Here is an 18300-nt window from a genome sequence, read left to right as displayed (position 1 = left end):
CGCATGCACATTGCGTCTTTCGAAGTCGTCCCGAACATAGAAGTATAGATAGAGACCGTTTTAGCACGCTAGCTATGCTGATTACAGCGATGCGTCGGTGTGTCCACTATATTGTATTGATTTGGTTTTGCCATGAATGTCAGATGATTCTGCATATTCCAGATGGCATCAAATTCCAAATGAACGAAGAGTAAATATTTCCAGATGTGACAGCTATGTATTTCCATCTAGGGTCGCGAAGCGTTTACGTCATCTAGAAGCGCGCAAGTGCCTTGTGGCTGACAGCAGATAGTGAGCCACACGGTTAGTTGATGCTTTTAGGACAATCCCTTACTTTTCTCATTTATTGAATTAATACGATGTCTTCACTTCTTAAGGTGGATAATGAAATCAAAGCAAAGGTAAATATCTCGTCGCTTCCCTCATATAAATAAAGAGCGCTCAGATGAATTGTTTGTAAATGTTAGCTCGTGGCTAGCCGGCTTGCTCGTGAGTCACCTCGTGAGCGTGTTAGCTAACTTTTACGCGTACATAAGCTTGTGAAATTATTAAAACAGACCAGTACATATTGCAATAAAGTATGTGAGGATTATACATATCAAATCTTCAGGGTGAAGCCAGAGCTCCCACATGCGCGTTAACCGCGAGTGTGTGGATGAAGCGTGTTTTTAGCACAGCAGCATGCCGCTGCGGGAAAAGCACATAGTGGTTTCAGCACGTTTTTGACATTAGTAAGCTAAAAGTATGTTTAAGTCGTTTATTATGTTGGCAAGGGATTACGATGAAGATCGCGAGGCGAAAACGGCTCGATTGCATGGTACATGCTGTAAACATTCAGCGTCTTAAAATAGTCTTAAGGGCCGCCGGTTTTTAGTTTTTTTCTGAAAGTGATTGACTTTCAAAGACACGCCATTATAAATTGTAACAACAAAAATCAGTTTGTGGATTGCATGTCTTGTGGTTTATATTTATGTATGTATATTTCTTGTTTTGCCAGGTTGATGCTTTCAGGGAACGAATTACAGCAGAGGTGAACTACTGCACTTATCCAGATTTTATATATATGAATGTTTCGTGACTTTTGGACGGCTTATCTTTTTTTGTTATTCAAATTTAGGCTGAAGACTTGGTTGCAAACTTTTTCCCGAAGAAACTGTTAGAGCTGGACCAGTTTCTGAAGGTAAGTTTAATAATGAAAAAATTATGCGTTCTTGACATTTTCCACTTGAGATGTGCAAAACACGTGAATTTGATCATGAGTCATTTGATTACATTTTGTTTTTTTAATAGGATCCCACAATTAATATCCGTGAGTTGAAAGAAATTCACTCCGAGATCAATCTGACTGTGCCAGACCCAATTCTTCTTGCAGACATCCACGATGGGCTTGAGGGAGTAAGAAGCCATTTTTAAGTTTCTTCTTCATTCATCAATCAAAAGCAGCACAAGTTGAAAGAGTGATGTAAAGTCTCTGAACAGGATAGGTTTCTGTTGCTTTGTGCAAAAAATTGTCTGTTTGACATGAACCAAAAAGATCAGCAAGTAACCTTGAAATATTTTCTCAATAGCAAAATGCTAAAAAGAGGAAACTCGAAGATGGTGCAGGAGATGACAAAGGTGAGTTTTCCTGGCTAATAAAAAACAGCATCTTGATTTTGGCAAGTGAATAAAATTTGAAACGCATTGATACCCCTTCCCTACATTATTCTGTGGCCCTGTTTACTTCTGGTATTAAGATGTGTTTTGTTAATGCAACACTAAATTATGGAAGCCCGTTTCCACCACTGAATATGTTCTCAGAATTGCAAGTTTATATCTCACAATTATGACTTTTCCTTGCAATTCTGTCATTTTTCTCAGAATTGTGAGATATAAACTCGCAAATGCAAGTTATAAAGTCAGAATTGCAAGATATAAACTCGTAATTCTGAGAAAAAAAGTCAGAATTGTGAGGAGAAAAAAGTCTCAATTACCTTTTTAATTTTTTATTCAGAGGCGGAAACGGGCTTCTATACTAAATGCATGTGTAAACAGGGTTTAAAACTTTTTGAGTTTGTCTATTCTCGACCACTTCCAGGGGCCTGTACCATGAAGCCGGTTTAGCTGGCTAGTGAGTTAAGTTTCAGTTTAGTTTGCGCCAACTCTGGGTTTTAGGTGCCATGAAAGTGGTTTGGCTTTTAGCAGTGTTCATTGCCATGGTAACTTATGCTCCACAGCTAACCTGCTCCAGGGCAGGTTATGTTCTGGTTTAGAGATCTCAAACCGAAATTTGACCAATCAGCTTCAAGCAAAGTGACACATCTCTGACGCAATAAAGCCACTCCTCCAATTTCTCTAACTCCAAATTAGAGGACGCTACAGTAAAACATTTTTAAAGATAAAATCATCTGATTTTTAGAGATGATTATTTTTATAATTATTTTATGCATTACTATACCCTTAATCCATAACACAAACCATCTTAGATTAATTCTAATTATTAAGCTTTTATTTTAAATTAATATAAACCTATAGCTAATATGCAATATAAATAAGTTTTAGAATCAGTAGCTTTAAACATGACTACATATAAGCTTGGATTTTTAAGTGTTTTTATAACTGTACATATTATCAACTCTATAAACTAACTTTACAACTTTTACTTGCACCTACATAGTAAAATATTTGCTTTAAGTATTCCTCTTTCATGGATCCATCATTTCATCTTGCTGGGTAAATGTGTTTAAATTCTTCATATTGTTCAATCTTTTAATCTTTTAAATTGCACTGATTCTCTCACGAGAAGTGAATCACAGTTTAAAGGCATGTGATTGACTACACATTAATGATGTCACACTTTCACGTGCACGCGCTCCATTAACTCATGATCAAGCCTGAGTTGACAGAGAAAGTTGATGATTAGCTTCATGGTACCAACAAAGCCAGATTGGACTGGTTTGGTTTAGTCAACTCAAAACTAATCCTGTAACCCTGAGTTTGTTCAGCCACCGTCATGGTACAGGCCCCAGGTGTAGTTGAAAAGGCATTAGATTAAATGGTAATGTCTCGCCTTTGTTTGTAGTTGGCGGGACCAAGGTCTTTGTCATGCCTGGTGGAATGATGAAAAGCAATGGCAAGCTGGTGGAGCTGATTGAGAAAGTCAAGCCTGAAATCAGAACTCTCATAGAAAAATGCAACACGGTAAGGTCATGTAACCATAATCTCAGACATGCTCTCACTCTTTAAAAGTGTTGTGGATAAATGTCATTTCCTTTGTTTTCTAGGTCAAGATGTGGGTTCAGTTGTTAATCCCAAGAATAGAAGATGGCAACAATTTTGGTGTCTCAATTCAGGTACGGTGTCACCTGTTCTTCACTTGCTACACTGAAAATCTTGTAACAACATGAGCTGCATTTGTTGTAGGCAGATATAAAAGGACAAGCAGTGATTTCTTACAATTTGATGTAATTGTTTTGTTGTTTAAAAAGAAATGATTCCTTCTTTTTGGTCCTGTCTGGGAATGTCAAATGAAAAAGAAATTGTCAGCCATTTAGTTGGAGTTGAGATTGTGTATATCTTCACCATAACAGGAGGAGACTGTGGCTGAACTCAGAACAGTGGAAGGGGAAGCAGCTTCTTACTTAGATCAGATATCCAGGTATGACACATCAATGTTAGTCAAATTAAGAATTATACACTATAGTTTTCCTTCATTTTTTTTTTTTTTTTTTTTTAAATACTTTGTTTTTCAGGTACTATATCACAAGGGCAAAGCTGGTTTCCAAAATAGCAAAATACCCTCATGTTGTAAGTCATATCTAAAGTACACGCATACCTTTTAGATCGAAAATTCAGTAGTTATTTTATTTATGTATAATATTTTGACTCTTATAGGAGGATTATCGTCGCACGGTGACAGAGATTGATGAGAAAGAATACATCAGCCTCAAGATCATAGTGTCAGAACTGAGAAATCAATATGTAAGGATTGCTATAACTGTAATAATTCAAATGATTTTAAAGATTCTTCATTTTGATGTACAGAAAGAAGTCAGTATGTATGTGTTGTCTAGGAGTTGTTGTGATGACTGATTTAATAAAATCTAATTGTCTTGCAGGTAACGTTACATGACATGATCCTGAAGAACATCGAGAAGATCAAGAGGCCGAGGAGCAGCAATACCGATGCTCTGTACTAAGATCTCCCTCCCCTTTCATTCTTGGCCCGTTGTTCCACCATTTGGAGCTAGCTTTAGCCTTCAGGTGGTTTTAGAGCAGTCCTGTCACCCATTATACCTAGGCCAAGAGAAGGACCGCTCAATCAGGCCTGATAAAACATGCCACTTAAGATAGAGATGTAAAATATGGTCACTATTTTAAACACTTTAAAATGAACCCTTTTTGATTTTTCTTCTGTTTCTTAGCGGACAGTATAAATGTATAAAGGCAGAGCCTGAACATGCGTCCCGAGGAAACTGTCTCAGATTTGTTTTTCTTTATTTAATTAAAGAAACGTTTCAACAGTGGACTTCTTTTTTTTTTATCCTTTGCAAAGCCAAATTCCATGTAGTTCTCCATTTCAAATGTTTCTGAGCCTCATTAGGGGTTAAGTGATTATGGATCTATCCATGATGGTCGGTTTCTCTGGTCGAGAAGCAGAGGAGCTCTTATTGATGCTGTATTTCACTGAAGCAGGTTACGTTGTTCACCTGAAATGTACATGTTGGCTGAAGTGGAAGCGAGGCAGTTATTGTGCGAGATTTTATTTGGTGTGTGTGTTGACAGTTATTACGTGATGGAATATTATATTTTCATCTGAAATAACTGATTCATCTAATTCTGGAAGCTTTTATGGTTTCTTTTTGTTCAGTTTTAAGAGTGATACATTTTGCTGAATAAACTATTGTTTTTACAATACATTAAGGCAAGTCATTAACTGCTGTTCTTGTGTTGTGCTTTTTTTTCCTGAATATTTTTTACTCATTTTTATCCATATTATAAACTAATTTCATTTGCAATCCCTGTATGAATACAAGTAAGTTTTACACACACAAAAAACTACACAAGTCCAAAGTGGCAAGGCTTTTTATTTTACTTAAATTGTGGTATGACCGGTTATTTCCATGGAGTTATATTCACTGAAATGGCTAGTAGAACACTGAACTAAACTATTTCAAATACAAAAGCAGAATTAAGAGGAAAACCTTTCAATATACTAAATAACTTATAACAATGGTTCTTTTGTAGTCACGGCCTAAATTATACATTTAAAAAAAATTGTATTCAAAAATGTATGCTGTTGAAATAGAACACTGACTTTTTGTGATAAATGAGAAGTTTGAAAAGAAGTTCACTACAAATGCTTTTCTCATGTACACCATTTGCAGAAATGTGGCTTATGGTTGAACAAATTAGAAAACCGTGACATAGATTTAGACAAGCCCCTTAGTGTACACTATTCATGCAATATATAAAAAGGCTTACATACAAAAAACTGATTTGGTCTCAGGGTTTAGGTTCTAGAAATGGACAAAAATGCCATTTTACTTGAATTTGCATTCTAATCTAATCATTGACCGTTTCCAAACCATGACAGGTGTTGAAGTGTTAACATTCTGGGATCTTCACAAAAAGCAAACCTAGAACAGAAAACCAATATTTTACACCAGTTTTAATAATATACACTATATGTGTGAATCTAAAATAATGCAGCCATATAGCTTTGTAGTTGCAATAATTTCCAGCAGGTGTCAGCATGGAGGAGTTGGATTTAATGAAACAATTTCGAAAACTTTTAAAACTGGTAAAGTTCATTGATAGATACGACATTTAGACAATTTCTCACTCTCAGCTTAAGTCAAGTTACTTTGTTCTTGTTTATATTATAAGCTAAGTAATCATGTAGAATGATTCTGTGAATGTAAGTACCTCACAGAATATAAGCAGGATGTAAAAACTCCTTGGGGACTATGCCAATAGCACCATCCAGCTCTCCGACCCACCATCCATGGATGTTATATTCCTAGTTTAAACAAATAGAAATACAGAGATATATGTGAGGATTTTGTCGATGATCAGAAAACACCTGATTTAGTTGATTTAGAACTGATTTAGTTCAAAGGCAATACATTGGATGAATTTCACTGTTTTATTCATCAGCAAACACATTATAATAGACTCTTTTAAGCAATTTTTGCATATATTGTATCCAAATATGTTTACTCTATATTCATTTTCAGTTTTCTGTCTTATGAACATTAAGCTTAGTCACTTAGGATCTGATGCATGTGTGATGAGGATTTTTATCTCTGGAATCACAGAAAATGAAATGCTGTGGCGAGAGAAGGTACTTATGCTGTTCTTAAGGGTGTTTAGTTGTATGGATCATCAGGGCTTTAAAACTGCACATAAAACAAAGTATCGGGATGTTTACAATAGAACAACATTTTGTGCACCTGCATACACCCATTCAAATGCAGATATAAATGTTAATTCAAATCTTGAAACAGATTTACCAATTTCTATGGTAATTAAAGAAGTGTGTGGTGAATCTGTTGACATAAGTTAGAGACAATGATTGCCGCTAGAGATATTAAGTTTGGGGGCTAGTTTAATAGTGTATGGATAGCACTGGTTCTTGGATGCCTTGAGCGATGCAGAAGAAATGTCTATCCTTTTCTTGAAGCTCCTTGTTTTTCCGCCGTAACATTCTCTTGATTCACTCCTCTCCAAATTCAAATACCTTTAAGAGCTATTCCAGGCCAAAGCTCTTCAGAGTAAGAGTGGAGAGAGCCCCAGATATGGCCTTTAATGAATGAAGACAGATTCAGGTGGACAGGGGTTTATAAATGAGTCAAGTCAAGTCAAGTCACCTTTACTTATATAGCGCTTTTTACAATGCAAATTGTGTCAAAGCACTGCTTTGACATAAATGAGGAGATTAAAGAACACGAGATACACTGAAAGACTGAAGTGTTTTAAGAGCTTTAGTATTCTAGCAGCACACACTGTACATTTAGGCATGATGAGCATGTCATCCATCCGCTGCCTGCTGAGGAGAGTAGGAACTAATTACCTTCCTCTCTTTAAGCACACCCACAGTGCTGAGAGCCTAATGTAGTCCTCAGCCCATGCAGATGAGCCGCTTTAATGATGCTATATGGAATAAAATCCATCTGGATGGTGAGCTCAAAGCCGTTGCGGCATCAACGCCTCGGTATAGCAGTACATCCAAGAACTTGAGCTCTTTGTTTGAGACGCATGCAGCTATGCAGACGGGGATTGTTGGAGGTGTAGATTGATGTTCTCATATGACAGTTCAGTAAACAAGAAGTTAATATTGAATAGCTTACATTTTAGACCCAATATTGGCAGAAAGGACCATTCACAGAGTGTGTTTAGCATTTTAGCGCACAGCTTTTCCATTGTTTTTCTATGCAATAATGTACTAGACAGACATGCTTGACTGTTGTGCTCACATCTTGCCTCTTTTCCAGCGTCTTGTGCATGTCATGTTGTTTTAAAAATGTGGCACTTAAGGCCATTGCACACAGAGTCCAAAGTTTTTGCGCATTGAAAAATAAATACTTCACGTTGTGTCAATCACGTTTACACACTGCCTCCGAAACTTTCATCCATCATAGAAAAAAAAATGGACCCAGGCTCGATTTTCTGCGTTTTCGCATCCGTAGCAAGCGTTTTGACGGATGACGAATATGAAAAGTATGAAAAACGCATACGAAAATTTCAGACTCAGTGTGCAAGGACCTTCAAGTTGAATAAATCATTGTTTTGAAGAAATCGGTTGCGTAAATGATTCAATGGTTTGCTCGTGAAGATGGGCCGTGTCCGAAATCACCCTCTATACCCTTATGCAAGGCACTATTTGAAGGAACAGCTGATGTCCACAAATAATATTATCATGTGCACTCATTTATTCCCATAAGTCGCTTCAGTAATGAGTGTACAAGGAATGCTACTCAACAGAGAGCTGCAATATTAGTGGAGTAAAGTAAGGAATAGTTAATGAGGGTATTGTATGATTTTGCAAGCAGCCAGTCACTTGTTTTGTTCCTAAATGAGTAAATAATTCAATGAATCATAAAGAAATTCACTTGTTTTGTTCAATGGGATAGTAAAGTGTCCATCTTATGCTTATTTTGTCACCTACAATATAGTAAGGATGTATGCTATTTCAGATGCAGCCCTCATTTCAGAACAAACTGACTGAGTAAATGATTCAATGACATACAAATGTGGACCATTTATTGGTTCGAGTGAGTCATTGACTCATTCAATAAACCAATTTGTTCAAAAACACTGATATATTCAGGAACAGACAATTGTGTGTCGCCACCTACTGGTGTAACGAAGTAACTTGTAGAAAGAGTCACTAAAAAATCCCCACCACTAACCCACAGATCGACAGAACTTCTGGCAAAACACAAGTAGAATGCTAAAACAGTGAAAATTACCAGTTTGAATGAACTGTATATCAGCAATCTCTAGAATGGCGAGGACTGGAACAAACTGCTGTATAATACTCCTCGTAATCCCAGGTGCGTTCATGGCTGATCAAGCCATTTCGAACACACTGCACCACCTCCCATCCAACACGCCTCCCTCACCCCCACCCTCCCCAACATGGTGTAACCGTGGGTTCAAACAGAGTACACATGCAGTACAAGAAAGAGAGTCAATACATTCCAGTGCAGTCCGTCCCATTTCGATGACTCGTGTCCTTTTCATTCCTGCCTCATTTTTCCTGCCTCCCAGTATTAGCAATCTGCTTTTCGGCAATGCATCTGTCAGCTAGAGGCATTTGGGAGACATCCAATCTGCGCCTGACCGTAGAAAGGGTTGTTATAGAGATTTACCCGAAAGAACTGCATGGGACAGGGATAATGGGTGGCTTTTCGGGAAGCATCTCTGTAACAGGACAGGGTCAGTTTGGTCTAGGTCTGTTGGGCAGCTGCTGTGAAAGTGAAGTGCGGCGCTGCGATGGCGCTGACCTCCGCACGACCTTCTCCCGAGGAAGGCGGAGTTGGCACAGGGAGCTATCGAGAGTGTGTGTTGCCATGACAACACCTGCAGTGTGCCACTGATATCATTTATTTTGCACTCAGGGGGGCGGCTGGCAATGGTATTCAGATGGGCCCATTGCTCTCCAGCGACCAGGGGACAGATTGACAGCTAATGATGCCTTAAAAAGGAGTGTCTTAACTTGAACAATATCATGACAGGCTCGAAAGTGACTCTTGTCTGTAATAATGCCAGAATACCGATCACCCCTTTCTTCTTCTGCCCCCTATAAATTCCCTCTAAGACGACACACTTTGCATGCACGCCTCCTTCCTCGATCGCATTTTAATCATTTCCCTTATTTACAAACTCTCCCTCGGTGCAAGCGCGCATTCATTTTTTTTGGTTACGAGTAGAAACGCGCACACACCGTGGAGGCAGTAGACATGGTAATAAGAATGAGACATGAGGCCTCTGCCCCTGGCCACCAGCTGACTGAGGTAGGCCTTGGGAGTGATGGAGCGCAGGAAGTCTCTCATTGCCCCGCCGCTGAACCCGGCACTCGGGTGCTACAACCCCCTCCTCCGCTTTTCCTCTCCTGCTTCTCTTTCCTTAACTCGCATCGTAAAGCATCGGCTCCACACGCTCAGTGCTGCACAGGGACTCACTCATCCAGCCATCTTAAAAGACAAACACCAATACGTCACGTTGTTTGCTAGTCCTAAGAAGCAGACACGGCAGGTGGCGAACAGGTATTGATCTGCTGCTCGAGCAAAGACAGGCGTCATTCAATTTATCTCAATCAGTGTATTTCATTTGCATGTCATTTTCATCGTAGCTAGCCATTAAGAACTCGTAATATTAATATTTGTTTGGCGTAGTCAAATAAAGCAAAGCGGGAACGCCGCAGGCCTTTATTTAATCCCAAATCCTGGGCGTTCAAAGGTGTGACATGGAGTAAAAATGTGGATGACCAAATAATCTGCCATCGTAAAAGTACACTTGGGGATTACTGATGGCACTTAAATTTAATAGGCATTTAAAGTGGATTGTGTATGCTGCTGAGAGCCTGTAATGATGGCTGTTTATGTGGCCTCCCATTTATAATAATTATGCAGAGTGTGAGGGGGGCGGCCGAGTGCAGTTCTGGACTATTGGCTTAGGCTGAATAATGACCTACTGTAGTTGACCGCGAGATGACCGTTGCCTTCTGCATGACCCCAGAACCCCAGACTCACCCCCTGATGCCTCTGCTGGTAAATAGAAAGCTCAATATGTCTATACAGCGCCACAAAGAAGGCAGGTCCTTAGATGAGTGTGAGAGAATGAGTTTAAAAAGGATTGTCTATTTCCACTGGATTTTCCTTTTCTTTTATGGCACCTTTTCCTTTTCTTTAGGCATTTTGTAGGAGACTGACCCCCTGGGCGGGAGGCCAACTGGAGCAGTCATCTGTCTGAAGTTTACGAGGATGTGTCCCACAAGGGAGGAGATAACAGTCACAATCACACAGTTTTGTCTGTGAGAACTGCACATTCATATGCAAATTCACTTTATGTCTACCTGTAAAAACCTGCACAGTGGAGCATGAGAAAATTACACATAAACATACATGTTTATCAGATTAAATTGCTGCTTAAAAGCTGTTTGAACAGTTTAAAAGCAGAAAATCATAAAATGCAAAAATAATAAAATAGTTTATAAATATAAAATAATCAATGAATATGAAATAAAACTACATGTGTTTGTTCGTGTGTGTGTGTAAGTGTGTGTGTGAAACACACAAGGAAGCACACAAACTATATATAAACTATACATAAATTAATAAATTAATAAATAATTAATAAATATATTAAGCCAGGTTTTCAATTCAAACCATTAAACATTTGTTTTAAAAACCACTAGATGTGCCACCCGGCTTGAAAAACCGTACAATCTTCAAGCAGAAGGTGGCAGTAGTGTCCACAGCCATACTGATGGAGCATCTGGATGTTAAAAGTAGGTTGGACCTTGTCTAGACTGGCATCTAAGATTCCTGGTTTACAGCCCCTAATAGTGAGAGTGTAAAGCACATGCTGTAGAAAGACCAAGACGAGCTGAAAGAAAGGGATATCGGTGGGCTTGCATGTTAAAAGGGTCCTGGAGGAGTTTGCCTCCATCTTTAGTGCAATAAATCTCTTTGATTCTCATTCCAGGATTTTAAGGGGATTCCAGTGGGAATTCTGGCATGTGTTGGGTCTGACCTTTGGGAGTTATGTACTTTGAATCTAGGGGCATAAATTAAGAGTTTGGAATGCAAAAGGATGGCATGGCTGAAGAAGAAGAAGAAGAAGAAAAAAAAACCTCTCCATGGGCCCCTTCAACTACACATGTAGGGAAAAACTGAACACAGCAAACAAACTATAATGCAAATAACAAAAGTTATAAAAAATAAGACAAATTAAAGTACATTTGTTAGGTAGCGTACATGCAATGTGATTAGAGCAGGAAGAAAAACATCCCCAAATGTCCTGCTGCCGTGATTCTTCAGCCCTGAGGATTGAGTAGGCTGTACAAAGCTGGCAGATGGATGTTAGCCTTAGCCACTATTTCATGTTCAAGTGTTCTGAACTAAGGAGCCATGCGGCATGAGCAGGGAAACAATGGCGGCAAGGGAGGAAACAGCAAGCCGTAGTGCAACCATTATGGTTGCACACAAAATGAACTCTAAATGATTCACCAGTAAAATTGAACAAAAAAAATTGAGATTGTATTGAAATTCAGTGTTGGGTTTTGATAAATTACAAGGCGGTGCAATCCTGAACATTTGATTGTATGGATAAAAAAAAACAAAAAAACATTTTAAAATAAATTGGTTTACAATAACATGAGGGTGAAAATCGTGACAAAATTTTCATTTTGTGATGAACTACCCCATTAAATTTAATTTCCATGTTCCATCTGAGCATTACCAAAATACTCTAATAATAACCACTAATGACGGAAATATTTTGTGCATGTGCTATCACACTCCCAAATGCTCCCACATATTATAGATACGTGTAGTGATTCGTGTAGATGAGCCGAATAGCTGTTTATTCACTGTAAGTGGTGGATCAATAAAGACTGATGAGAGAGCTTTTTTTAATCTGTATGCTCTGCTTACACCAGTGCTGTGACAGTGCTGTCGACCTCTTTGATTTGTGACTTCACAGCGGTCAATCATAGCGCTGCCTCAAAAACCTGTTGGTTAGCGGAATTGATTTAGCACTTTCCACGTCTTTATCACCTTGTAATTACGCTCGGTGTTGACACAAATATACTTGGCCTCCCCTCCATGCCTCTGTGCAGCAGAATTTATGCACTCAGGTTTTATGACCACTGCTTTATGAGTGCGACCACTAGAGTTGGGCTTGAGTTCTAGCCAACGGCCTATATTTCATTCAGTAAGGTCAACGTACCAGGGAAGCACCCGTAAAACAAGAGCAGTCCCACATTGTCTGAGGATGCATCCGAAGAGGTCTACAAGATTTGAGCGATACAAGTGCAGCCATTTCGAAAATACTGCCATCAATAAAAGCTATTTCAATTACACGTCAGTCACAGAGGGATTAAAAGTAAGAGCTGATAAATCTACTTGTCTGAATATAATAACAGCATGATGACAAAATCAAAGACAGGCTCTAGCTATCGGAGATAGTTAGACTCATTGTTTACACGAATTAGAAATACGGCATGAGATTAAATTAAATGACCCATGCATATTCTTACTGTGTTTTGATAACTAACCACAGTGGATATAGCATACACTCACTGTTTTTTAAATAACCGAATCAAACCTGTTTTAGCTCTCCTGTTATTTAATTCTGATTTTAGGGTTCATTAGCTGTCATATCTGTACATTTCATTAGGGATTAATTAATTAATTAATTTGTTTTTATTTGTCACATACACAATTATACAGAGTATAGCCAGCAGTGAAATGTGTGCTCTGCATTTAACCCATCCAAGTGTACACTCAGTAGTAACATACACCCGGAGCAGTGGGCAGCCAACGCTGCGGCGCCCGGGGAGCATTTGGGGGTTCGGTGCCTTGCTCAAGGGTCTCACCTCAGTCATGGTATTGAGGGTGGAGAGAGCGTTGGTTATTCACTCCCCCCACCTACAATCCCTGCCGGACCTGAGACTCGAACCCACAACCTTCGGGTTACAAGTCCAACTCTCTATCCATTAGGCCACGACTGCCCCCTACAAACTAATGAATATCAAGAGTGCTAAAAATAATAGTATAATTCTTTCTTAAAGGGATCAAACAAAATTCAATTTAATTCTGTCATAATTTACTCACATTCCAAGTTCCAAACCTATGTAAGTTTATTGGTAGATCATTTCATCTGTTGAATACAAAAGAAGATATATATATATATATATATATATATATATATATATAGGCAAACAAACAGCTGCTGGTAGCCATTGACTTGCATAGTATGGGAAAAAATACTATAAAAGGCAATGGCTACCGGCAACTGTTTGTTTAACAACATTCTTCAAACTATTTTCTTTTGTGTTTCTTTTTTTCTTTTTCTTTTTTTTGCAGAACATAAAAGATTTTTAAAGAATGTTTTAACTGTTTTTGTCCATGTAATGAAAAAACAACAACATAGGACTGCACTAACTTTCATTGTATGGCCAAAAAACACAGATATTATTTAAAAAAAAAAAAAAAAAGTGTGTTACTAAGAAGAAAGAAGGTCATACTGGCATGCAACGACAATGATGACAGAGTTTTCATTTTGGATGAACTATCCCTTTAAGATAACAGCTCAGTTAAAGACTAAATTAAAACACATCGATTCTTTCAGTGGTGTATCTTTAAGAAACAGCTAAACTATGTGTTCCTGCTAACATCCCATTTGTAGGACACAAAAATATATAGATTAAAGCGAATGCACCAAATAAAGTGGTTTGCTTGGCTGATCACTCAATTTTCCAAGACACAGCTACTGCAATGAATCAACAGCCTATTATTGAGAATGTGCCTGTGTGAACAAAGTATTGCAGTGGTCTACAGACCGCAGATGTACAAGGGGCTTTCTGTTACGTCAATATGACAAGCTGTAAAAACAGATTTAATTTGTAACCTGCAAATCTCTTGGATATATGTAAGAACAGTCATTAGAAATGTAACTGCTTTGTTAAAAAGCCGATGTGTTGCTGATATTCATTTCTTAAATTGTGTGATTGATATAGAATAATTAACAGAAAAAAGCAGTAGAAATAGAAGCCACAAATCCTGATTCATTATATTTTGGCTGAGGCCTTCATTGTAAAATGCTACAATGAGAATGTACTGACTGAGTGAAGACCGTCGCAGCTTTGTCATTTAGAATACAGTAAATGAATAGCCGCGAAGAGAAAGTCAGTGAGTATTGACCAATATGACTCATCTTATGGCCAGCTGCGTATTATTCATCATTAGTGAGGAGATGGATAGAGCGAGATAAGAGAAAAGAAAATCAAAATACATGCAGAGTGCTTCAACTAACAAATCAGCCAAGGACACAGCCAACAGTGCTGAACTAAAAGTCTGACCTTGTGTGTGTGTGTGTTTTTATGTAAGAGTTTGAGGGAACAAACACAGACCTTGCTAAGGATGTAGATGAGATCTCCTCTCTGGAAGGCCAACTCATCTGGTCCATCAGCTTCACAGTCCCACAAGCCTTGGTAATAATTTGCATAATCTGAAGTCCCTTTATTTAAAACACAGAAGTAAAAAATAAACATTTATGGTCAATTTCTAGCACCTCTCTATCAATGCACACAATCTACTTACCAGACTTTTCAGTCCACTCTTCAGCATTGTCAGTATTTTCATCATCTGAAAAATACAGAGGGTCAGAGGTTACAGAAATACAGAACAAGTACATACATTAATCTTTTGGCATCGGTCTACAGCAGCTAATAATGCTAAATTTTCCTTGCAAGTTCAACTTCTGGATCAACTTTGTGTACACGTCTGAACTCTTTCATAAGTATATTAAACAATATGTGCGGTGCTGGCAGAACAGCCAGCTCGTGTTTGATTTATAGGGGAGGTGCCAGGCTGGGTTAGATGGCTAGTGTGTTTCAGGCAGACAGGCATTGATTCTGGGCGTGGCACCTCTAGGTCTATGAGGTGACAGTGATAGCCCAGCTTTCCGTCTCCCACATCCATCCTCACGCTGTCAGCCTGCCGATAAAACCACCGTCCAGCAACCCTATACTTCCCACAGCACAAGCTTGCCCTGAGCTTCCAGGAACAGCATGGGGAAAAAAACCTGTAAAGCTAAAGTAGCCCTTTACCATATGCGCAAGTGCGAAATATACATCTAAAACGTGTGTTGGAATCTGTTGCATGAGGCTTAATTGGGAAAAAAAAGAAATGAGATTTCAACATTAGCATTGTCAAAATGTAAAATGATGAGTGAATTCTGAATCTCAAAAAATTTCCAGTGAAAATCAAATTTTTTAGATTAATTTCCAGGATAGTGCTGAAGTGTTAATGAATTATATATATATATATATATATATATATATATATATATATATATATATATATATATATATATATATATTCTACCATTTAAAAGTTTGTGATAAAAATGTTTTTAAAAGAAGTGTCTTATGCTCACCAAGCCTGCATTTATTTGATCAGAAATATAAGAAAAGAGCAATATTGTGAAATATCATTACAATTTATAATAACTTAACTATTTTAAAATATTTTTAAATATAATTCATTCCTGTGATGGCAAAGCTAAATTTTCAGCAGCTATTACTTTAGTCTTTAGCGTCACATGATCCTTTAGAAATCCTTCCAATATGCTGATTTGGTGCTCAAGAAATATTTGGTTACTTTAATGTGTCCTTGTTACAGTGTAATTATACATTTAATTACTGCATAATATTAATTAACTACATGTACTTACTATATGGTTAGGGTTAGGATTTGGGTTAGGGTTACTTGCATGTAATTAAGCATCATTTATTGTTATTATAATAGTAAGTACATGTAACGTGTAACAAGGATACCTTCAAATAAAGTGTTACCAAATATTTCTTATTATTATCAACACTAAAAACAGTTTAATATTTTTGTGGAAACCATGATAAAAAAAATTCAGAATTATTTGATGAACAGAAAGTTTAAAAGCACAGAATCTATTCATATAAATGTCTTTACTGTAACTTTTGATCAATTTAACGCATCCTTGGTGAATAAAAGTATTAATTTCTTAAAAATATCTTACTGACCCCAAAAGTTTGAATGGTATGATAAATGAGATTAGTTTATATATCAGCACACTACATTCAGCACTTTTTAGACAATGTCATAAAAGACCTGCTCAGCACTTTTCCAAACTGAAAATCTGAGAGGCGTAAGAAGATGAGAGAGAGATGAATGAAGGACAGAAAAGTGAGAGAGGTGGTCACTCGATCCGCCATCTGTGGCCAGCTCAGCTGCCCAGCACACATGGCAAAGTAAGGTGAAAATGACAGCACTCCAGAGTGATGTATTTCTCCTCAGAGATCTCAGTAGGTCCTCTGAGGGTCCTGCTATCACTCTGGGTGACCAGATCTTGATGTATATGCTCTTATTGATGGTGTTCAACACAGTAGCGTTGATGGTTACAACCTCACTTACTTTGTTCCAAAATCCCCTCAAAAACTAATGTCAGTATTTTTTAGTATTTTAGTAGTTTTTTGAGGATAATCCAATATTAAGCCCTGTTTTGTTAAAAGGGCCAATCAATGAGATACATTGTTTTTTTTCCTGTACCTGGAAGCACTTCATAAATGTCCTCTTCATCCTCTTCATCATCTTCATCTTCTTGAGTTCCTCTTTGGTCCTTCCATTCCTCACGGCTGCTTTGGGGGGTTTGTCCCAGATTCGGGGTTATAACCGGTGCAGATGCTGGCCCAGGACGTGGTGGTGGAGGTGTGGTAGCTCCTTCAATGTCATCATATGTCTCTTCCTCTTCTTCCACCTCCTCTTCCTCATCATCATCAAAGGGGATGAAGTTAGAGCTCAGATCTTGGAGAAAAGCCATAAAAATCATTAACGCCTAAATAATGAAAATAAGAGCAGACAAATAAGACAAATTCCTGGTGGCAGTGAATCTCATTCTAATTATGTTAACCAGTCTACATGTAGTGGTGTGAAGCACGTAGTGAAAAGTAGTCGTAGTCTATTTTAATCAAAAATACGGTAATTTTGTGAAATATTATTATATTTTCCTACAGTCTCACATGTCACTCTCCAAATATTGGAGAGAAGCCATAAAAGCAAACATTAACACCAAAATAATGAAAATGACAGCAGACAAATAATATCTACACTTAGTGGGGTCCCAAAAGTCTGAGGCCACCAGTGACTATTTAGCAATTTCCTAATTTAATGTTTTTTATTTCAAATTACATTTAATTAGATTAATTTAATTTGAGTGAAAACCTAAACTAATAACATGAATTTTATGTCTTCATTGTCTTTTCTTCTTGACAGTTGGACTCCAGACAGATTAACTCTACAAGTTTGCACTGATGATCATGTGATCCACAATTTGGACACAATTTCAAAAATTTGCTTTGTCAATAACTAGTACATAAATAGTTCATAAAATGTAACATTTAAATAATTAAACTCATTGAATTTTTGGTTTAAATCCAACTTTGAATGATTGTCAGAGTGTTCTCACATTTTTGGAACTCAGTGTAGCTTTGGAGAATTAATTAAAAAAAATATCAGAAATTTAACACTGTGCAGCAATCTGGAGAAGAAAAAGTGTTATATTTGACATTTATTACAGTGCTAAAACTAAACGATGCTTGTGCCATTTGGCTGTATGTACATGTGCGAAGGGGGTGGGGAGGGAGAAAACTATCTCAGGAGTGTCCATTACTTCCCGCAAATCAGAGGGCCGCATTGAGCCCATTTTAGAGTGGCGAGGGTGCCTCAGATCTGTCTCAGATGAAGTGAGGGCCTGATTGCAGGTGACTGAGCTCTGTAACACAGGCTATTGTATCCTCACTGCCTGGATGCCAAGCAGGACCAGATCGATGCCCCTAAAGGATGACCAGGCAAATCCCAATCAATTTCCTGTAAAGAGCGCTGTGCTACGGGGAAGAGGAGGCAGCCTGAAGCACGTTGGACTCAGAAGCTCAGTGACGTGCTGCATGAGGAGGTCTAGAGACTATCTTATTGGCTGAGCCAGGAGGAAAGTTATATGCCTTTTTTTTATTTATTTTTTTTATAAAAATGCCCTTTTCACCTCACGATGATC

At 38.0% G+C, this 18300-nt stretch overlaps 2 protein-coding genes across 2 annotated transcripts in view; one reads left to right on the top strand and one right to left on the bottom strand.

Moving 5' to 3' along the window:
• The first annotated feature begins 14 nt into the window (after window positions 1-14).
• Window positions 15-4920, top strand: LOC306852407 (proteasome activator complex subunit 3-like). Its single transcript, XM_079389184.1, has 11 exons — window positions 15-401; window positions 998-1030; window positions 1118-1180; window positions 1291-1395; window positions 1569-1617; window positions 3062-3180; window positions 3264-3332; window positions 3570-3637; window positions 3732-3786; window positions 3874-3960; window positions 4098-4920. Exons 1-11 carry the CDS (start codon window positions 360-362, stop codon window positions 4176-4178), a joined length of 771 nt encoding a protein of 256 aa, XP_079245310.1. The 5' UTR covers window positions 15-359; the 3' UTR covers window positions 4179-4920.
• A 127-nt stretch (window positions 4921-5047) lies between these two features.
• LOC306852642 (src kinase-associated phosphoprotein 1-like) overlaps window positions 5048-18300 on the bottom strand; it is a 30140-nt gene continuing 16887 nt past the window's right edge. Inside the window, exons 9-13 of the mRNA XM_079389641.1 lie at window positions 16800-17054; window positions 14814-14858; window positions 14624-14730; window positions 5908-6001; window positions 5048-5618 (exon numbers count right to left, since the gene is read on the bottom strand). Of these exons, the coding sequence (XP_079245767.1) occupies window positions 5909-6001; window positions 14624-14730; window positions 14814-14858; window positions 16800-17054 (500 nt within the window). The 3' untranslated portion in view covers window positions 5048-5618; window position 5908. The remainder of the gene's footprint in view (window positions 5619-5907; window positions 6002-14623; window positions 14731-14813; window positions 14859-16799; window positions 17055-18300) is intronic.

This window comes from Barbus barbus (assembly GCF_936440315.1).
Source record: "Barbus barbus genome assembly, chromosome: 32".
Taxonomy (NCBI): domain Eukaryota; kingdom Metazoa; phylum Chordata; class Actinopteri; order Cypriniformes; family Cyprinidae; genus Barbus; species Barbus barbus.
The sequence above is the reverse complement of the archived record's forward strand: the minus strand, read 5'-3'. Positions and strand labels throughout refer to the sequence as shown.

Bases quoted from the DNA above. Each gene is read 5' to 3' on its own strand.
- LOC306852407 (XM_079389184.1), top strand. From the start codon at position 360: ATGTCTTCACTTCTTAAGGTGGATAATGAAATCAAAGCAAAG. The intron at 402-997 runs GTAAATATCTCG...TTGTTTTGCCAG, and splicing joins ATAATGAAATCAAAGCAAAG to GTTGATGCTTTCAGGGAACG. The intron at 1,618-3,061 runs GTGAGTTTTCCT...CTTTGTTTGTAG, and splicing joins TGGTGCAGGAGATGACAAAG to TTGGCGGGACCAAGGTCTTT.